This window comes from Rhipicephalus microplus, chromosome 2, assembly GCF_043290135.1.
Source record: "Rhipicephalus microplus isolate Deutch F79 chromosome 2, USDA_Rmic, whole genome shotgun sequence".
Classification (NCBI taxonomy): domain Eukaryota; kingdom Metazoa; phylum Arthropoda; class Arachnida; order Ixodida; family Ixodidae; genus Rhipicephalus; species Rhipicephalus microplus.
The window spans coordinates 167,382,492-167,405,289 of NC_134701.1; the positions used below are offsets into that span (position 1 = coordinate 167,382,492).

General features: G+C 46.2%; 1 protein-coding gene across 6 annotated transcripts in view; it reads right to left on the reverse strand.

Annotated features, from left to right (window-relative positions):
• The window catches only part of LOC119170583 (serine/arginine-rich splicing factor 7), a 32,510-nt gene that overhangs the window by 5,326 nt on the left and 4,386 nt on the right, over positions 1 to 22,798 (reverse strand). For 4 of the 6 annotated variants that reach the window (XM_037421792.2, XM_037421793.2, XM_037421794.2 and 1 more), the window contains exon 4: positions 15,713 to 15,850. The exons of 1 other annotated variant lie outside the window; for it this stretch is intronic. In XM_037421792.2, the coding sequence (XP_037277689.1) occupies positions 15,713 to 15,850 (138 nt within the window). Of the gene's footprint in view, positions 1 to 15,677; positions 15,851 to 22,798 lie in introns of all 6 variants that reach the window. One more of the 6 variants, XM_075887064.1, reaches the window with a different exon arrangement.

Sequence of the window (22,798 nt, forward strand, 5' to 3'; positions counted from 1 at the left end):
TCGGCGCCAGCAACTGCACGGAAAATTGACTTTTTCACCGCGAGTTGTAGCGAGGCAACCGCACAGGACTCGGACCACGCTGCTCCTTATCTGCTTATGCATCTAGATATCCTAAACGCGATAATGGGTGCCTTGTGTTGCAAAGCCTGCCACGGACCGGCTACGATCGTCAGAGGGGATCGGGACTACGGACTTGCCGTGAAAGTGCTAGTGCAGTGTGAAAGGTGCGGCGAGATCGCGAATGAATGGACTTCGCCCCGCGCGAACGGCACGAAAACGTGCAATCCGTTTGAAGTAAATCTTCTCGCTTCGAGGGCGATGGTGGCTACCGGCAACGGCCAAACGAAAATGAACGATATTTTCGCAACAATGGGCATCTCACACCGCGGTATGCACCACAAGACGTTTCAGCGGCATTTGAAGAACACGCTGGCACCCGCTGCAACGCGAGCGGCTGAGTCCGCTATGAGCGAATGTGCGGAAAAGGTTAGAATAATTTATGATGACTAGTTCTTCGGCCACCGGGGCAATATTGCCGTTAGCTACGACGGCACGTGGAAGACGCGAGGCCATTCTTCCCACATCGGCGTGGGCACAGTTATCGAATTATTTAGTGGCTACGTGTTGGACTACGTCGTTCTTTCCAACTTTTGCCTAGGCTGCGAGGTGGGCCCAAAGCCTAGTAGTGAGGGCTATCAAGAATGGAAGGCTAACCACAAATGCCAAAAAAATACGAACAGCAAAGCGGGGCAAATGGAAGTGGAGGCGGCTCTAATTCTATTTCAGAGGTCGCTTGAACGCCATGGCCTGCGCTACACAACTATGCTGTCTGATGGAGACTCTAGGACATTTTGCGCCATACAAGACGCCAAGGTGTATGGTTACATTGACGTGCAGAAGGAAGACTGTATTAATCATGTACAGAAACGGATGGGCACCGCATTGAGAAACCTGGTGCAGAAACAAAAGTGCGATGGGAAAAGAGGCCTTGGTGGGAAAGGCAGGCTCACAGGTGAGCTGATCACCAGGCTGAGCACATATTATGGCCGGGCTCTGAAATCGCATGAAGGTGACGTGGGCGAGATGCAAAAGGCTGTGATGGCCACATACCGCCACGTCACCTCCACTGATGAATGCTCGGACCACAGTCTGTGCCCAGCTGGTGAAACTTCATGGTGTCGGCACAATGCCGCAAAAGCAAAGGGTGAGCCCGACCCCAGGCATGCCTACAATCTACCGAAAGACGTGGCAGAGGCATTACTACCGGTTTATACCCGGCTTTCGGAAAGAGCCCTGCTTCAGAGGTGCGAACGCGGCAAAACGCAGAACTCCAACGAGAGCCTACATTCGGTAATCTGGAGTTTGGCCCCCAAGGAGCACCATGCGTCCCTGTTCGCTGTTGAAGCAGCTGTTGCAGAAGCAGTGCTGCGCTTCAACACGGGCAATTTGAATTCTGCAACGGCAATCTTAGGTGAAATGGACATGAACGCGACAAGTACTGGTGCCAGGAGAGCGAGAGAAAAAGACCACCGTCGCAGCATTGTCTCCAACAAGAAAAGAACAGCCTCATTGGAACTCCGGAAGCTAGTGAGGAGGAGGCATGAGCACAGAATGCATTCAGACTATGCTTCTGGTGCGTTTTGAGGTTGTCTTGTTGCATCTTCTGCAATAAAAATGTGTGCCCACGTTTTTTCTCGATTTCTCAAAACGACAATTTTCATGTGCTTCCCATTATGCCGGAGCAATATCTCTTGTTCTATCTGGGTTATCATTACGATTTATTTTTTGTTTCGAAGATAAATGCAGGGGATGTGTCGTAAAGTAAGTTTTATTGTAATAATTTTTGGAGAAAATTCTCTAAATGGATCTTTTGTTTCAAGTGTAGATGGGGAAATTTTTCATGTCATATTCAACATCCCACAACTTTGCTTCGAAATAGCCCAGAACAATGATTTATACTTTATTGCACACTGTGAACATACCGAATTGGTTCTATAGGTTGCACATCAATATCCAAGTTACAGTTAATTAGCTAATTAGGCCTTAATTGAAAAAGTCGCAGTTCATTATATTTTTAAAACTAATTGTCACAGCAAAAAAAGAATTAGATTTTTGAAATCAGCAGTAAAATCTACATAGGCTCTCCAAATTTGACTGAGGTACTCGCAAAAATAAAAGAGTTTTTGGAAGGTGTAGCATCCCCCCTTAATCAAGAACAGTTTCAGTAAAGTGAAGGTTGGCTCAACCGTTTTAAATCGAGGCACGGAATCACCTATCCGGAGAGTCGGCCAGCGTCGACGACACTTGTTGCCGACTGGAAAGCCGTTCTTCCCGCTCACCTCGAAGGCTATGCACCGCAGTAAGTGTTGAATGCATATGAGAGTGGTTTTTTTTTTATAAGTTAAAGCCAGGCAAGACTTTTTGTTTTGCCAAAGATGTGTGCCATGGCGGCAAGTCCAAGGAGCATGTTTGCGTACTCTTTTGCTGCAACATGGACAGGAGCAAAAACCAAGCTTTTGGTTATAGGCAAGTCGAAAAGACCGCGATGCCTGCGCAACATGCACGTTCCTGTGGACTGGGATTCGAACGAAAGTGCCTGGATGACCGAGGACATTTTCAACCGATGGTTGCTAGACTGATAGCAAGATTGTCACGGACGGCCATTTTTGGCGACCCCGCGTCACGGCAATTAACGGGCGCCGTACTCTCCCACTGACCGTGGGAACGGCGGGCGCATGAAAGAGAGCCGAGAAGTGCAGAATGGGGTGCTCTTCGAACGTCACCGCCGACGTTTGATCCTTTGTAACTGCGGCGGCGTCTGCAGGATCGTGGAAGGCCGCGATGTATTCCGAAGAAGGATTAGACTACGAGACGCACCGACTGAGAGCCAAACAGTGACCATTCCCACGGGGACAACAGTGGGAAAACCTCTGGTGGCCAAGCCGTATGACAGCACACCAACAGGTTGTCACTCTCGCTAGTTGAGGGCCCTTTTCCAATTAAAAGGGGGGTGGGGTCAATATATTTTTTTGGGGCGGAGTTTCCATCAATTAAACGCGCATGATTGGACCCATGTAGGGGTCTCTTGGCCCCAAGGAAGAGAGCGAGGAGACACGAGGGGAATTTAAACGCAGGATTTCGCCCTGCTAGGCAGACTAGTCGCTGACCAACATGGTGTAGAAACAGATCAACAAGTATCTCTTCTAGAAGTTTTTAATGCGGCTCTGTATCGGCTGGCCACCTAAACTTAGCTGTCCGTCTAGTTGTGACGCGATATTAATGTCTGCAACGTAGACATCGGGACTTCGTCTCGAGTTAGCTCAACCTGCCCGAAATCACTTGCAAGCACTAGCCTTCCGGAGCCACCAGCGTTGCAACACCGCCGACATCGCAGTCGTGCCAGAACTCTCTTCGACTTCTCGCATCCGATCGTCGGGGACGCAACGCTGCCGGTAATCACACGTATGCCTTCACCTGTTTATATCTTCGAACTTTCTCCTGCATAATTATATTGTTGTAAGTTCTGTAGTTTCTAATAGCTCTCTCTCGTAAGCTGATTTATTGTTTCTGTTATATATTTCTTTAGTTGTATCAAGTGTTGATGTATTTTGTTAGTTGTATTGAAGTGTTGTATTAGATCCCGTGTGCTGCAATGTCACTGCAATGTCACTAGAGTAAAGTTTGTTTTGTTTTCTCACGTCTCTGATCTCTTCACTGTCTCTGCTTGCGTACGGAACGAACCAACCTGCTGTCATTCCCGTCGCCGACTTCGCGCTGGCGACGCTAGAGTGGCAGCTTGTAACAAAACTGGCGTCCGCGAGACAGGACGTTCCGTACAAGAGTAAGACAGTGAGGGGTGAACGAGAACCGTGCGGACAGCGTGGTGATAGAGCCGCACAGTTGAAGTGGTTGCATCCTGCATATGATTGCGCTGTTTCTATAGTGGCATTATAGTGACAGTTTGCAGTATGCAGTGTATGGATTTGGATAAGTGGATCGCGCACGGTAAACAGTTAGGCCTCGAGGGCGCCGAACTGAGACAATGGGTTAAGGGGGGGTGCTACACCTTCCAAAAACTCTTTTATTTTTGCGAGTACCTCAGTCAAATTTGGAGAGCCTATGTAGATTTTGCTGCTGATTTAAAAAATCTAATTCTTTTTTTGCTGTGACAATAAGTTTTAAAAATATAATGAACTTTGACTTTTTCAATTAAGGCCTAATTAGCTAATTAACTGTAACTTGGATATTGATGTGCAACCTATAGAACCAATTCGGTATGTTCACAGTGTGCAATAAAGTATAAATCATTGTTCTGGGCTATTTCGAAGCAAAGTTGTGGGATGTTGAATATGACATGAAAAATTTCCCCATCTACACTTGAAACAAAAGATCCATTTAAAGAATTTTCTCCAAAAATTATTACAATAAAACTTACTTTACGACACATCCCCTGCATTTATCTTCGAAACAAAAAAGAAATCGTAATGATAACCCAGATAGAACAAGAGATATTGCTCCGGCATAATGGGAAGCACATGAAAATTGTCGTTTTGAGAAATCGAGAAAAAACGTGGGCACACATTTATATTGCAGAAGATGCAACAAGACAACCTCAAAACGCACCAGAAGCATAGTCTGAATGCATTCTGTGCTCATGCCTCCTCTTCACTAGCTTCCGGAGTTCCAATGATGCTGTTCTTTTCTTGTTGGAGACAATGCTGCGACGGTGGTCTTTTTCTCTCGCTCTCCTGGCACCAGTACTTGTCGCATTCATGTCCATTTCACCTAAGATTGCCGTTGCAGAATTCAAATAGCCCGTGTTGAAGCGCAGCACTGCTTCTGCAACAGCTGCTTAAACAGCGAACAGGGACGCATGGTGCTCCTTGGGGGCCAAACTCCAGATTACCGAATGTAGGCTCTCGTTGGAGTTCTGCGTTTTGCCGCGTTCGCACCTCTGAAGCAGGGCTCTTTCCGAAAGCCGGGTATAAACCGGTAGTAATGCCTCTGCCACGTCTTTCGGTAGATTGTAGGCATGCCTGGGGTCGGGCTCACCCTTTGCTTTTGCGGCATTGTGCCGACACCATGAAGTTTCACCAGCTGGGCACAGACTGTGGTCCGAGCATTCATCAGTGGAGGTGACGTGGCGGTATGTGGCCATCACAGCCTTTTGCATCTCGCCCACGTCACCTTCATGCGATTTCAGAGCCCGGCCATAATATGTGCTCAGCCTGGTGATCAGCTCACCTGTGAGCCTGCCTTTCCCACCAAGGCCTCTTTTCCCATCGCACTTTTGTTTCTGCACCAGGTTTCTCAATGCGATGCCCATCCGTTTCTGTACATGATTAATACAGTCTTCCTTCTGCACGTCAATGTAACCATACACCTTGGCGTCTTGTATGGCGCAAAATGTCCTAGAGTCTCCATCAGACAGCATAGTTGTGTAGCGCAGGCCATGGCGTTCAAGCGACCTCTGAAATAGAATTAGAGCCGCCTCCACTTCCATTTGCCCCGCTTTGCTGTTCGTATTTTTTTGGCATTTGTGGTTAGCCTTCCATTCTTGATAGCCCTCACTACTAGGCTTTGGGCCCACCTCGCAGCCTAGGCAAAAGTTGGAAAGAACGACGTAGTCCAACACGTAGCCACTAAATAATTCGATAACTGTGCCCACGCCGATGTGGGAAGAATGGCCTCGCGTCTTCCACGTGCCGTCGTAGCTAACGGCAATATTGCCCCGGTGGCCGAAGAACTAGTCATCATAAATTGTTCTAACCTTTTCCGCACGTTCGCTCATAGCGGACTCAGCCGCTCGCGTTGCAGCGGGTGCCAGCGTGTTCTTCAAATGCCGCTGAAACGTCTTGTGGTGCATACCGCGGTGTGAGATGCCCATTGTTGCGAAAATATCGTTCATTTTCGTTTGGCCGTTGCCGGTAGCCACCATCGCCCTCGAAGCGAGAAGATTTACTTCAAACGGATTGCACGTTTTCGTGCCGTTCGCGCGGGGCGAAGTCCATTCATTCGCGATCTCGCCGCACCTTTCACACTGCACTAGCACTTTCACGGCAAGTCCGTAGTCCCGATCCCCTCTGACGATCGTAGCCGGTCCGTGGCAGGCTTTGCAACACAAGGCACCCATTATCGCGTTTAGGATATCTAGATGCATAAGCAGATAAGGAGCAGCGTGGTCCGAGTCCTGTGCGGTTGCCTCGCTACAACTCGCGGTGAAAAAGTCAATTTTCCGTGCAGTTGCTGGCGCCGATGAAAGCCGGTCGAGCGTCGCTTTCTCCCGGGCATGATTTTCTTCAACTTCGGCGTTTGTCACCACCTTGGCGTCGATTCGTAGTCGTCCGGAGTTCGCTTCACCGTCATCGTCGTCGGAGGCAACGCGCTCGGTCGCACCATCGCTGAACGGCCGCGGAGCGTCGACACATCGTTCGTCGGAGTCAACCAAGGGCTCTGATGACTTCGTAGACTTTCTCCCACGACTTTTGCGTTTCCTGCGACCAAATGCGTGCACCGTCCGATACTTTTTTGCGTTTCCAGGCATGGCGATACGATCAGAAGCTTCAGAGTGCTCTGCCGATTTCGAGACGTCACAGCGGTAACCCTTTTAAAATGGCGTCGGGTCGCGTATGCAGGTGCAAGCCGCGAGCTTCCAGCCAACCGGAAAGCGCCATTTCAGTCACGTGCGCCGTTTAGCCAATGGCAGTGAGCGCGGCTCTTCGTCTTTGAGGCCCTGCTTTTCGAGCCGGGGAAACGCTCAATGTTGCTTACTGAATAAAAAAAAACAGCTGAAAACGCGTTCTTTCAAACAAGACCAAAATGGCGCCAAGCGAGCGCGTAGTTCCCGCGTATCGTAGAGCCGAAACCTGCGCTATTCGCCCTCAATTTAAAGGGCAGGACGCCCGTTTTCGGTTTTAAAGTTGAATAACGATAAAAGTTGAAGGTATTCGGCTATGAAATTTTGTAAATAGGTGCGCAATGATGTCGGGAACGCGAAAAGAAGGTCCGCGAAAACTCGATTCTTTGGCTGATTTTCAATCCCGAAGTGCCGCGTCCCCCCTTAAGGGGCAGCAGGAACAGGCGCAGGCGTTAGCCAGAGAAGAGCGGGCACGAGCCCGGGAGAAAAGGGGAAAAGAAAGGGAGAGAGAGTGCGAAGAACGAGAAGCGGCAAAGGAAGCGGCAAGAGAAGCCGGAGAACGGGAAGTGCAGTTACTGCAATTAAAGATTCGCCTCAGTGAGAGTAGCAGGGCGAGCCGATCCAGCAGTGAACACGGCGATGCCGGCGAGAAACTGTCATTTGAGCGAGACACATGGTGTCAAGGGCTACTCACGGTTCTGCCTTGCGAGGCAAATGAAGCTGTTGCGCGACTCAGGTTCAGGGCACGTTTTGAATTGAGGCACGAAGAGGGGAGGGGGGGAAGGGTGTTGAGCAGTATTCCTATTGTGAACAAAGTTGCAAGCGACTAAAATTGCGGTTATATTACTCTCATGTAAAAAATGGGTACTGGTATAAAAGTGCATTGATGTAATAGAGATTTATTGTTTGTTCACTTTCGATCACTCGGTACTTGTTTAGTTTTGCCAGTCCCATGAAGTCCGACATCAGGGCCAAGGTCCTTCCAGCGTGCAACAAGTACCGTAATTACTTGAATCTAACGCGCACCTTTTTTCCGGTTAAGGGAGTTCATAAATCACATGCGTGTTAGAATAGAGTACGAAAAAAATGAATACGGGCATTCTATTGCTATCGGCATTTCCAAAATGGCCGTCCCCTACGTGCGTCGGCATGGCGCGTCGGCCATTTCTGCCTGTGTTTCCCATGTGCGGCACTTCATTAGTGTGCTGAGGAGTTCGTCATCTTGTAGCGCATTAGCATTGACAGCATGCAAGGGCCTACTCCAAAAACTCGACGAGTGCACCATGATGCCGCTTTTAAAAGGAAAGTCATCGTGTGTGCCGAAACGGACAGACATCGGGCGGCATCGTGGTCGTTCGGGGTTCCCGAAACGTGCGTGCGGGACTGGCGGAAACAAAAGCAGAAGATTGTCGACAGCAAAGATTCGTGCAAAGGCTTCTGTGGACCACAGCAGGGTCAGTTTCTGCAAATTGAACAGCTGCTCGGCAAGTATGTGATTGAGCAGTGAGCGGCACAGCGGTCCGTGACGATATAACTGCTCCAAGTGCAGGCTATGCAGTTAAGCCTTAGAAAAAAGGCTAATGCGGAGCCAGTTTAAAACGAGCAGGTGCTGGCTAACTAAACTAACTTTATGAAGAGGAAAAGATTTTCCCTCCGAAGGCGAACGGGCATATGCGGAAAGTTTCCGGAGGAGTAAGCTTTACAGTTTTTAGAGGTTCGTCATAAACTTGGGGCACAACAACGGCTACCTGCTTGGGCAAATCGGGAATGCTGATCAGACGCCTCTTCGACATGCCTGGCACCACAACCGTCGAGAAGAAGGGGGCGAAGCAAGTTCGCAAGCTGACATCGGGCCACGGTAAAACAAGAGTGACGGAATGCTCCGTTGCACGTCAGACAGGCACAAGCTTCCCCCGTACCTCATATTTAAACAGAAGACGCTCCCGAAAGGAGTCGTTTTCTCGAGTGGTGTGATCATGCGAGCCAACGAGAAAAATGGGTGCGCGTTGCAAACGATGTCTTACTTTTTTTTTCCGTCGTGGAAACCGGGTGCACGTTACAATCGAGGGTGCGGTAGAATCTAGTAAGTACGGTATGCACGATAGTGAAAATGTTGAGAAACTTTTTTAATGGACATTATTTTCTAGTCGTTACTAACCTCTGCATAAATCTCCGCCACCCCTATTTACAAACAGAACAATTCAAAATAAAAAAATCTGCATTGCCATGAATGGATCTTTTTAGCATTATCGTGATGCAACTTGCCACCAAAACTGACACCACAAATTATCTGCTATATCCCACTTATTCCCATTTTTTTTTTGCAAATTCAATATGTGCAAGTTCAACTATATCACACGAATGACAACGTAGTGCTGTGAATAATGCGTCCATGATTTGGCAATACTGTCAGTACACTATAGCTTTTTCCGATACGGAAGAGAAAAAATATTCAAGGAAGTTATATGCACAGTAAAACCTCGTTAATTTGAAGACACGGACTGTAAAAAAATTTCAAATTAAGAAAGTTATCAAATTACAAAACAAATAAAAAATAGGATGCAAGAAATTTTGAATTCTCGAAAGTAATCTAGGGTGGTGGTTTGCTGTGCCGGCTAGTCAACTCTCCAAGTATGATGTTTTCTTGCAATACCAGGGCCAAAATTTGTCACAATCACGGATGAACGCCAGTCACTGATACTGCCAGCACAAAAAAAAAAAAGATAGAAATAAATTATTGTCATTTAAATGTGAGAGTGCATAAAAGAACTCTTGCTTCACAGCAACACAGTGGTGACACGTGGGCAGCAAGTCACCCGCTTCTCGTAGCGTGTCACGATGCAACCATTTGCCCGTACTTTCTGATAAAATAAAGAATTCAACAGTAGCCAGAGCTAAGAGACAAGATCATCGAAGTTTTCAAAGCATTGCAGACAGAAACTCCACCAGCAGTTCTAATGCGCATACGGCTGGAGAAAATGCCAATCGGACTGCCCGTATTTTCATTATATATTCCCACCAAAAAAGGGTAAATAATGGTTCACCGACGTTGCGAGAACCATGCAACCTTGTGTCACCGCTATGGTGAAGCGAGTCCTTTTTTTTTTTGCAGGCACACACTGAAGTACATTACAAAAAGCAGTTTTTTGTGTGTGTGTGTGTGCGTGTGTTGGCAGCAGAAGTGCGGCTGGGGTGCTTCATCTGGGATTTAGTATTGCTACACTGCATTGCCTTGCGGCTTTTAAGGCCCACAGTTTCTGTGGATTTTGCGGCAAAATGGGGATCGAGAATCTGCACATGGCACCCCATGTTTTCAAATTGACTTGTCTGGTGCTGAGCCCCACTTTGAATATTGCACTCAAACTTGTATTGCAAATAGAGGACTGCAGAAATTGTTCGAATCAAGCAGGATTTCGAACTAAGCAAGTTTGAATTAATGAGGTTTCACTGTATATTTTGAACACAAAAGTCATTATTTGACTAAAGCACACTACTAAAAGCTACCGTAAAAAGCGGAATACAGGTCGACCCTTCAAACTTTCATCTCCGAAAAAGAATTTTTCTAAATTGCAAAGTATCGTGGCACACCTTTACGCTGGTAAATACCAGACACAACCAACTGCACTGTGATGACATTTCTTTTTATTTGGACACTAATCTTGTATAGTTTAACGCCAGAAGGCCACAAAGTGCTGCCACTCAGACTCGTCCGAACTCGAGTCCGACGGCGTTCGTTTTATACTAGTAACGTCCGAGAGTGCATCGTCCTCCATTCCATCCAATGCGTTACTGATGCAGCATTTGCGAAAAAATGGACGCACATATGCTGCCTCAGCGCAACGCCCTTCCGCTTCATAAATCGGAGCACTCACGGTGGCAATCCTTTGAATTGCACCCTCGTGAGCCCAGAGCCGGGCGCTCCCTCTCGAGAGTTTTCCCGTGGATGCACTCCGCTGTTACGGGTAGCGACCTTAAACACAGCTCCCGCACGAATTCAGCGAGTAGAGTTTCCAGTTCGGGGTGCAATACAGTCCACGACACAATGTTTTTTTGTTTTTTTTCTGGTCGCTGCAGGATGTGATGCGCTATTGGCTCCTCCAGTATCCGACGCTTTTTTTCTCTGATGCATTAAGTTCCCGTTGTGCAGCCAGGTTGCCGTGCCCTTTGACATACTTCATAATTTTTTTTCCTCAAAGCCTATCGTAAACTGCTGTCGAATACCGCTCATTCCTGAATGAAATAGAAAACAGCAGACTGACAGCAGATAACCGAGGCAAATGGCGTCACTAGAACACTAAGCCTTGCCCATCGGCGCCGCTGCAGATGCTCACGATGGCAATGGAGGCTTTAGACTTCAGCTGCCTATTGTTGTGAGACTTCCACAATTTTCTCGGCCAATGACCGGTATATAAGACAAGGGTCGACTTTCCTTACATTTTTTAAATTCGACCTATATTCCAGGTTTTACAGCAGTTTTCATCCCTCCGGGTTTTTTTTTTTATTTTTCACTGTTGTTAATGCATAAGTCACAAATGTGCTTAAACTTCCCCTCTAAACTAGCCTATTTTGGCAAATGAAATTCAAGCCAAGGTGAGAAGGCGAGACCGCAGACGCTTTAGAGCTCATATTCAACAACACTCAGAGACATCTAAACAAATCCAAGTTGGAGGAATGTATTCCTTCCTTCAGTGACTCTTCAAGGCCTCAATCTCACAGCCATTAAACTGCCTGGCATAAAAAAATACCTCCAACACATGTTCTTGTAAAATGTCCCCCTACTAGTTATGCAGCTAAAAGCAGATCAGTATTCAATATGCCAATAGCATAGTCAAGAAAACAACAAATTAGGGTAGGACAGCAATATTTTCAAGGACTCTGCCAGTGAGCCTGCTTTACGAACTTGAATGATGGCTCCAACTTCGTACCGAACTACTTAAATGTTGCAGGGCTCTGTTACTGTGGCATCAAAAAGACGACATTCTTCAGAAACAAAAACTTGGACCGATAGCCAATCACAAAAAACTTGGTCTGTTAAAGAGACATGAGGTGGTTTTTCATGCCTGTGAGAATAAGGCCCAAAGGGTACACAAGGCATTAAAGAATAAACAGCTCAATCTAGTGAACAAAAGTGCATAAGCAGCAGAAATTGCATGCATCGAAAAATCTTCTAACAGCTGGGCTCTTCTTGCTAGTTATAACTGTTGCAGAAGTGTCAGAAGAAGGCAATTCTGTCACTTTCAGAGAAGCCTGCAGCAGGAAAGAAGGTTAGCCAGAAGGAATAAGAGCGATAACTTTCTAAAGCACAGATGAAGACAAGCATAGATGGGAAAAATTGCTAGTGCAATAGAGTGCATTACAACATAACAATCAGAATAGACATTTTTGAGACAAACACATATGTAACTCGTAACCTCTGAGAAGAAGTAAAAAAATATATGTATCTGCAGACCATGCAAAACTAGAACTCTAGGGATAAAATATTTTGTGAATATTTTAGGAATTACTCAAAACAAAATTGCAGGATGAAAAGTGTGAAATAATTAAGCATGCTGAAGTCATGCATCTCGTAGGGCTAGTTGATATTTAGGACATATAGTGTAGACCACTTATAAAGTAATCACTTATAGTGCAGAACCGCTTACAATGCGGTCTCTTTCTACTTCCATTTACCCTCCCATAGAACCCCATGTATGCGCATACCACTTATTGTACAGTCCCTCAAGATGAAAGACCGTTTATAATGCTGTTGACAGAAATTGTGACAAACGCGGTAGCGAGTCCGCTTCTGAAAGGAGGCGCGCTGGGGAGCGAACGACGAGGTCGTTATGGAGGAGGAGGGGGACACTGAGTGAATGAAGAAGAGTGGAGAAAAGAAAAAGCAAAAGAAAAAAAAAAGACCGCGGTACACTGCACGGGCTCGACGAGTAAGGGAGGAAGACGGTTGCTTAGTGAACTTTGCAACGCACTACGTCGCTAGCATGGCTTCGGCCGCGCACCGATCAACGTGGCACTTGCGATCCCACCCTCTTTAAGTGCATGCGCTTAACAGTTTCCTGTCAAGAAAGACGTGATTATCGAGCTTGCAACAAATATTGCGTTTGTTTCCTTGTCCGTAAATTTAAAACATTTTGTGGCTTCATGACGAGAGCTTTTACTCTTGTTGCGAGTGCGCTGTCGTACATAAGCTTGGCGAGTTGTCATTGCTGATCTGCCAGCCATGAATGCGAACTTCGTATCATGGACGCTGTTCTTGGTTCACTGCTAGTGCGATCTTTTTGACACCAAATATTCATGTCTTGGACAGACTTTCTGCGACAACATACCAAACGGCAAGCTAGGCCTAATCGGCATTGGTTGCGCTTTGATCGGTAGCGGTCGCGTGAATCTAAGTTGCGGTTTGGTACCGAATCAACAAAACTCTTTGTGGTGGCCGCACTTGACGGGAAGGGACACATATCGTTAATAAAAACAATGGCGGCACCTGTAGCGCTCTGATAGTGGTTCTTGATTCGATTGCGATATCTTAAATAGGGTATGCACCCATGAAATCGAATGGTTGGCGTCTTTAAACGCGTCAAATTCTGAACGTGATTCGACACAGTTTCTATGTAATGCGCATAATCAAGGTGGTCTAGTAGTCGGCGAATTCCCGCGATGGTGCTTTCATCCCCTCGCGTTCATTTCATAGGCAATGCGTGCATTTGGACGTTAAATTCTTTAGACACTCAAATTTATTAGCAAGCACGCATCACACTTTTCAATTTTCAGACACGTGAAGCTGCACACGTTCAACAGGTTTTGCGCAAGTGCAGGGTATGCGAAAGTGCAGGGTATGCGCGACTCAAAACTGCGCTTCCTGTGTGATTGTTATGCGTCCAACATGTTTTTTTTTCACACAATTTGAATGTCTTCAAAATTCCTGAGCATATTTTCATGAAACAGCAACATGGAAGTGTTTCTCTTCGATAAGTTGATGAAGTGCTGGCGGGGTGGCTTTTTATAGTCGTCTCATGAAGAATGAGCGAATGCAGAGACCGATGTACACTGTCAATTTTTATGACAGAACACACGAGCGCATTACCGTGTCCTCTGGCGGCTGCTAGCAGCCCATTCAAGAGGGAGCGAGAGAAACCACAGCCACTTTGCAAGTCATCTATTGGCGAGCAAAACAACCAGTCATTGGTGATACGGAACCAGCGGCAAGATTGCTACCCCTGCCCCTTGAAGGAGGTCGCCTGTGAGGCTGACTTATCACCAATGACCGGTCGTTTTCCTCTCTACTGCATGCCAAAAGAGGCTGTGGTTACTGTAGCTACTGCATGAGTGCGCAGGCCATGCGCTCGCATGTTCCCCGTCATAAAAACTGACCACGTACATGACTTGGTGCAACAAATATACTTAACACTTTAAAAGGACACTAAATAAAGCAACTATTACGTCGACGTTAATTGTTGAGATGGTGGTCTAGAAACCTCCAAGTATTACCTATGTGCCAAGGAAGGACCTATTTTGAAATAAAATGACGTATTAGTGGCCCGCATCGGGTTAGCGCCCTTCAAATTGCCCGCCTCAAGAAGCGTACCGGCTCATGTCACTGTCGCAATGCAGAACGTTGCCCAGCTTTACTGCGCTAGTAGCAGCAGATCGAAAGCAGCGGGAGCCACAGCAGCAAATATGGCCATTGATCAATTTCTCGCAAGTGGCTTTGAGATTGCAGACGTTTGTTTCTACTGCGTCCCGCTAGATGGCACCACCTGCCCTGTGTAACCACGCGAAAATTGACTTTTTGAACCACTTGCGCTATTCCCCATAGTAATGTCCGGCGGTCCTTTTTTCCATGAATCAAACTGAAATGAACAAGCAGCATTTTATTGCTTCTCTTGATGCACGGAAGGTTCTTTATTTAGTGCAGTTAGATTAATTACTAGTGATTAATTGTAGGCGGTCTGTCTGATGTCATCGGAATCATTTTGAAAATGCCCTACGGCGGCACTTGTGTTCTTATGCATTTACCTTCATTTCTCAGCAAGTAGGGGATTGTTGTTGATAATGTTGTTCTAGGTGTTGCCATACATTAAGCTGTCACTGACGTAAACTGTTATTTGACTTAAGTGTCCCTTTAAACGTGAAAGGCAAAGATGCCATTTCCTCAGGATCTCATCCTCTTTCAACTTTATTGAAGTCCAACTAACGTGAAAGACAAAGGTATGCTCCCTTCAAGTCTGGAGTTCCAAATCTGCCTCGTAGATGGCAATATAGCAGAACACCTCAAACATTAGATACTAAAAATTTATGGTGTCCAATTTTTCAAACTTCCTACCAAAATATAGAGCTCTAAAACAGCCTTATTTAAGCCCCCCACCTCTGCCACATGATAGCATTTCCATGTTGGAACCTGCGTTTTGTTGAGTCAGTACATTAACCGTAGCAGAGCCAAAGTAGCTTTGCCGCAATACAAAAGTGCGATGAAGTGAAGCATATCGACAATCGGAAGAGGTTACTTTTATTTAAACATTGAATATTTGTCTGGGAAGTTCAAATAGCCAAATTCAAGTGTGAATAACATCGAACAGGAAACGCAATTAAAATATATTCGAAATTTCGAATATTTGCACACCCCTAAAGACAACCAAATCAATCTAAATGTAACAGAATCGAAAGTTGGGAAAGTTGCTGTAGTTAGAATCTAAATGTAGTTGTGGGACTTCCTGTGCCACAGTTATGTGGTTCCATAGCGAGAGACTACGTTATGACAGCCTTAATGATGAACTTATAAAACCCTTAACACTATACCAATGCTGAGCCTCACTTCAAACAGTTTGCATTTGTCATCGAAGTAGAGCCCAGAGTTACCTGACCAGCCCTCTATGCTGTATGGTTTTTTTTACCAGCTTAAGAGGCTTGCTCCCCACACCAGCTAAGCAAGAGAAGCCGTGCACGTGCAAGAGCAGGGTGACAAATCCATGGACGAAGAAAGGCAGGCAGGCACCGGTAAGGGAGGTCGTACAGAGAAAGAAACCATGTGTACGTGTGCAGTTACCTGCAGTGGCCGTGAGAGGGGGTTGTGCCACTCACCGGCTGCGTGAGCGGCTCCGAGATCCGGCTGGCGGGGACCTCCGGGGCGACCTGCTCAGAGAGCGGGAGCGGCCACCGCCTCCGCCTCCTCCACGGCGAGGAGAGAACGAGCGGCTCCTGGACCTTGAACGGCTACGGCTGCGCGAACGATGACCCAGGGACGACCAGCTGTCACTGCTGCCAACACACTGTCGTGCCAACTAGCCCGACCCTCTCTACCGTGGCCCTAACTTAAGGGACCCATCCCACGCTTATACTTGCATGAAAGGAGTCATTCTTTGCAAGACACATCCTCCATGAGAACTAATAGACAGTCAAGCCAGACATTTGCAGTAACTAGTTAAAACATCAACTCATTGAGAAGACAAATTGCTGTTGGCAGGGTGCAAACATGCAAACTACCTGATAATCTATCAACCCTGCTACAGTGGTGGTCAGCCTACCGTACACCAAGCACAGATACAGTAGACTTCCTTTGAGACAAACTCGAAGGGACCACACTGATTTGCTCTTATCAGTTCATCTCATCAGAAGTGTCCCCAAAAACTCAATGCTAAAAAGCCATGTAGGCCTATATATGTTGCCTAAAAACACTAAATGTAGTTAAAATGGGGAGGAAAGAAACAAGAAGCAGCATTTATTTGGCTCAGCTTGACAAAAACAAGTAGAGTATTTTAACTAATTTACCAAGTACCCGATTTCGTGAGTTCTTAGTAAACGTGCTCACGAGCATTTTAACAACTGTAGCAAGGCCCTATTTTGACGATTAGTAAAAGATAAGAGAGACAGGCACAACTTTCCTTCAAAGAATAGAAAATGCATTTATTTGTTCACCTTCCAATAGGCTGTTTTACTGGCTTTGCTCAGCTTGCATTTTATGACAGTGCTAGTGCCGCATATTTGGTTGCAGTTTCATGCGATTATAATGAACAGACAATCTTTGTTCTCGTTTTCACATTCATTTGACTTTTTTTATTCCCCCCCCTCCGTTGCACATCCCTCTCTAGCAAAGCTCTTGGGTTAATGTGTTCTCTACTGTACTTCTTTAGGGGAACTAAACGAGAGGAGAATATGAAGAGCGAACGCTTTTTGTTGCTTTCTTTGCTGATAAAGCCAGCCCTTCACCTACAGGCCAGGGGTGAGGGTATACAGTATAACCTCATTACAACGGATGTGCTTCCCACTGACACTAGGATACTACGTACCAATAGGCGTTATGCTTACTTATGTATTTGTTCTAATGATTGAGCTTCGTTTACTGCGGATTCTGGTACAACGGACGTTCGCATATAATAGACTAAAATGTGAGGCAAGCAAGGTGGTCAGGACTCCTTTACTGCTGGATTTTTCTACTGTGGACGTCCCAAACTCAATTACTTCAGACTTCCGCGAATACAGACGTGTTGATTTACGAACGAAGGCCACCGATCAGTGGCCTGTAAATGGTCAGATATGTCTTACTTGTTAATGATCAGATATGTCTTACTAAGGTGACAAAAAAATCACCGTGCAGCTGGCTTGCTCTTGGGGCGGTGGTGCGCGAAACTGCTAGCTGTTACTGCTCCAAGCAGTCACTGCGTGCCAAGCTTGGCCACGGGGGTTCTACCACTGATGCGCGAAATGCCCATCCACGGTTCGAGCGAGCAGGCGATGCAATTTGTCGCTTTCAATGAAGGACATCACGTCTTCTTCGTATTCGCATGTCCGCTAAAGCCATGATCTTGCCCACAAAATTCAGAGTAAAGTTAGACGTAGCTACTATTTCGAGCAAAAATCTCAGTTTAATGTGCCTGGCAGCAGCGTCCGATGTTTCCAAGTACGTCGTGCTCGATTGTGAGTATAGAGAGTTGTCCCGCCGTGGTCTTCGTCCCAAGGTCAGAGTGCTGATAATCAGGGGGTCTAATGAGACACTATTAAACTGGGCCAAAGACATGCGCCTGCGATGTTCACGAGTTTAGCGTGAATTCATTATCTGATAGCTGAACTTCTGCTTGCAGCTGCCTTAACTGAATTGTGACCCGTGAACACAGAACAAGAGCGAAAGCGTCACTAAGTATAGAGATTTTAGATGGTTGAGCCATGTAAGAGCTATCACAAATGAAAACAGTTTTTTTTTTTTTTTTTTCAGCACATCAGTATAGTTTTCAATGAACATGTTTTGGAATCTGGTTTAAAAAAAGAAAAGGCCACGGAAACTAAGCAAGGCTTTCAAAAAATCATTTTTATATGCCCCCTTTGAGAGAAAATCTGTCTATGCCTTTAATTCTCTGGTTATAACGAACCCACTCAGCGTTTACATAAAAGTTAGTAGTAACAGTACTTCGATTTTGCACTCCTTTTAGAACAGACCGAAATCCTCTTCACTATAAAGGTGCGTTATGAGATTATACTGTACAAGCTTTATGCGCTGACCTTCGTTTTCCACTTATCTCGCTTTCTGCTTGCAAGTCGATTCAATTTTGATTTTTTTTAGAGTCTTGTGTGCCAAGAAGTCCCCCCCCCCCGCCCATTTTTCGTTTCGTTAGCCGGAATGCCCCCATCAAAACTATGTTTGTCGCGCAGAATCCAAGTCATGGCTGATCCCTGGGAGAGTTCGTCTTAAGCATTTCTTCTTTCTTTTTATTGTCTATGGGATACCGAAAACGTGTTGTTCGTCTTTAAGCAAGAATTCATATTAATGGGAGTTTACTGTATACCTAATAAGATGTATGGAAGAAAAACCGCCACCACAAGCTCGATTGATTGATTTGTGGGGTTTAACGTCCCAAAACCACCATATGATTATGAGAGACGCCGTAGTGGAGGGCTCCGGAAATTTAGACCACCTGGGGTTCTTTAACGTGCACCCAAATCTGAGCACACGGGCCTCGACACCACAAGCTCGATAAGTGGAGCATCCGATGAGTTACCGTATTCAAAGGTTGCCGGTATGGTCCCAGCCAGTGGCAAGCTGTCTTTTGGCCCACTTCAATTCATTCACATTTACATCACAATTACATTTGAACCCCTTTATAAAAGACATGCAACTATTCTTGTCTGCCATAAAAGGTATATTTTATAAGCAGTGTGTAACACGGATGCATTTTCAAATCAACCCGTTTCAATGTTGGCACACTAGTATCTCTTATACGAAGTTCTCGGCTACATCTGCGTTAGTTATAAAGGAATTCGAATGTACTACAAATGACGTGCCTAATACTTTTCTTGGCTTGACTGTCTGTTAGTAATGTCCTTTACTTAGAAACAGACATTTAGACTACAAGACAAGCTATGCTTACAGTGCAAAGATACATGGGGACGACGAAGGAGGCAGTTTGACTTTCAATGTCTCCAATCCTTCGTCCATGCAAAGTCTGCACTGTAAGCATTCTTCTCCTACCCAAACTCAACTCCTTTCCTATGTGCGACACGAATCCCGTGAACCAAGTGTACACAACATAATCGAAACAGGTGAACATCATGCAGGATATAACAGGAAAAACTGACAAAAAGTACCACCAAGAAAATAAAATAGAAGGGCGGTGGGGGAGATTACAAAGCATGCAAGACAACAATTTGAAAAAAACATGCCATTTAGCCCTGAAGATGAATTACTTTCTCAGATCGTGACGATTGAGGAGGCATGCAGGACCAGACGGACACACTTGATGTGACGGACTAAGCTGTACCACCACCAGAAAAGATACCTCGGCACACCTGCTTTTTGTGGCAATAACAAAGCTACAGCTTGTGATAACTGCAAAACTAAGACAAATGGCAACTCAAAAGGGTACTGACAATAAATTTTGCAGCTCGCGAGACAGATTACTGTGAACACGCATATATCTGCAAAACAAATACCGAATATAGCTTGGAAGGTGTTCTACATGAATTTTAACATTCGCATGCACGATAGAGTGCCTAGTGGTATTGACACTGACAAGTGATCCCACAGTAAGCCCCCTACTTCCTTCACATCACCAAGCTGCAGTTAATACTAAAGCTATGATGGCGTCTTAGCCGCTATTTCTCTGTTGTCGCATTCATTCAAGCAGTCTTCATCTCAGCGACTACTTGAGAGTACGTGGCCGTGGCACACACAGAAAATTTTGTGCTTGGCAATCCAGTAAAAGCTTCATTCGAACCGCAAGGGGAAGCCGCCTCAGTTCTAATTAACGAAAGTGAATAACAATAGCACACTGCGAGTAGGGCATTACAATTTTTTTTTAATCTGTGATCGCGGTCTGCCTTCTTTCCTTGAAGGCGACAGCCAGCACTTTTCACTCCAACGAGCGAATTTGGTGGAACACCTCTTCTCCGCCTTCTTCAAAACTTAAGAAAAGACAAGCGTCATTCAATCTGGCCATGACTTCCGCAGCAGAGGGCCGCACCGGTGCTTCAACCTCCTCCTCATCGTTGTCACTGACAGCGACAGGTTCTGCGCTTCTCATCTGACCACACACTACAGCACTCGAGTCCACATCGACATAGTCCGCAAAGCAGACGTCTTCAAACGTCCGCCATGAGGGCGGTGAAGCAGTGTTCGAGCACTGGTGGCTCGTCAGCTTCGGTGCTGAAACCACAGTGGCGATAGCAATTTGCTATCGTAAGCGCTGTCACTTGGTAGTTATTGCACAAAATAATTCATTCCAACATATGATGCCGATAAAATGATTTTAAATTTCTAATTGTACCCTGGTCCATGGGCTGCAGTACCACTGTCATATTTGCCGGAAGGAAGGCCAGCTCAATGGCCTTCGTCTCAACGTTGACTTCATGAGCCAAGCAGTTGTCCACAAGAAGCAGGACTTGGCGACCACAGCGTTCGAAATTCTTGTCAAGCTTCCCCAGCCACTGCGCGAACTCCCCCGTCATCCCGACCTTTTTGTTGGCCGCGTAGTCCGACGGGATCTTCTTGAGGCAACGAGGACTTCTCGATTTGCCTATAACAAACAGAGGCAACTTCTCGGTCCCGGTCATGTTTGCAGCAACCATCACAGTTATCCGTTCTTTACTTTTTCTTCCCTCCCGCGCACTTGTCGCATTTATAAATGATAGTTTTGGCGGGCATCAATTTGAAGAATAAGGCAGTTTCATTCGCATTAAATATGCCCTGCGGAGAATACTTCTCCATGTAGCCTTGAAGCACTATGAAGCGCCAACCTTCACATGTTTCCATGTTGACGGCTTCATTTAACCCGAAACAGCATGGAAAACGAGGTCGTAGCGCTCGCGAGAACGGTGCAACCACCCATCTGAAGCAGCGAAGTCGTCGTAGTCTAGCTGCAGGGTGAAGTCCGCTGCCTTTGCCAGTATGACTGGGCCGCTCAGTGGTAAGCCCTGCGAACGCATTTCCTTCTTCCAAGTGAGAAGCGCTTTCTCGAGATCAGGATACTTTGCGGGCCGCAACCTCCTCCTTTTGCTCGCAACTTCTGCCTCTAAGGCATCTTCAATAGTCCTATTCTTTATATAAGTAGATAGCGTCGTTTTCGGTATCCTATGCTTTTTCGCGATTTCTTGCTTAGGCAAGAGTCCGAAGTAGCAAGCTTCGACGCATGCGCGAATGAAAGTGTAGATTCAGGGCAGAGTTCGAGGAATGCCGAAAGCCCTTTGCGCTTTCCAGCTATCTCTTGGACGCAGAGTTTCCGTTTTCGGCAGGTTGGGCATTGCGCACCCGCCCCCAGGGCAATCAGTGCATCGATATCGCAAAGCAGCGTGTTGAAAGTAGCCGCACCTACTGGACTACATTCTCTCCATGAATTCGCTCTTCATTTGGGATGTACTTACAAATTCCCCGGCAGTGGGATTTCACAACCACTGTCGCCGCGGGGTTCGATGTCAGTGTTAGGCCTATTCGAAGTCTGAGCGTCGAGACGTTGGTCGGCGGTGACATCAGCATTCACTGCGCTTTGGGAAGCGTCTGACGCAGTTTCCCTCGATACCTGGGGTGAGTTCTGAATTTTCAATTATCTAGACACCGCGTCTTGGGGCTTGCCATGGCGCGAAACTGCAGAGAAACGCCGAACAACTTGATTGCGACGTCCAAGGCTGCGCTCTTTTGCCGGAAAGATAGAAGGGGAGGAGGCGGAGCGCACCACGGACCAATGGCGGCCTCGCGCTGCTTGCCGCCATGTTCAAAACGCGTGGCGTATGCGGTGTTCTTGTCTTTTTTTAGTCTTCGTGAAGATGCGAGACTGGCTACTAATGGATTGTGAAGGGGAAGGCATTCGCAGCATGCGTGCACGATTGCAAATTGCGGCCAACGCAAACTAAGCCATTTTTGGTTTTTCGCACATTTCTCACGTCGCCGCTCCCCACTTGGAAGCATTCTTAGATTATTTCTCATGCGAATTTCAGCTTGATATCTTCAGAAGTGAAAGATTATAGTACAGGAATGCCAATACGACCAAAAAACAAAGACCAGAAATTTTTCCGGCAAACCGCGACTTTTCGACCGGCGTCTCCCCTTGACATCCATAAAACCACCATATAATTATGAGAGACACCGTAGTGGAGGGCTCCGAAAAGTTCAATCATCTGGGGTTCTTAAACATGACCCTAATCTGAGCACACAAGCCTACAGCATTTTTTTGCCTCCAAGCCGGAATTTGATTGCATGACCAGCAGGTCAGCAGCAGAGTTCGATCCAGAAATTGTCACACACTGCAGCAAGCAACGTACAGTGTTACTACCAGGCCCCCAGCAACACATTTTGGAAAAAAAAAATAAAAACACGAGGTTAAAATTTATGGGTCAGTACCCCTTTAAACTATAGCACAGATGGTGCGTCGAACACAGCAAAGCCTTCGAATACTAAAACTAATGAAGGCTGCATTCAAGAACGAGCAAAGTGGAAAGTAAATTATGCCTTGAATAAAAAAGCCTGGCATAACACTAGAGCTAATTTATGATACACCATGCACATGAATGAAAGCAACAAACACACAGTACAGAACACATTACACAAAAAACACTTTCAGTGCTGTGATAGACCATCTTATGGATCTGACTAACGATACACGTAAAAAAGAGAACAGTTTTATTACTGCGTCATTCAACATAGCTACCGGGCATTATATTTACAGGTAAGTCTACATACAGTGGTGC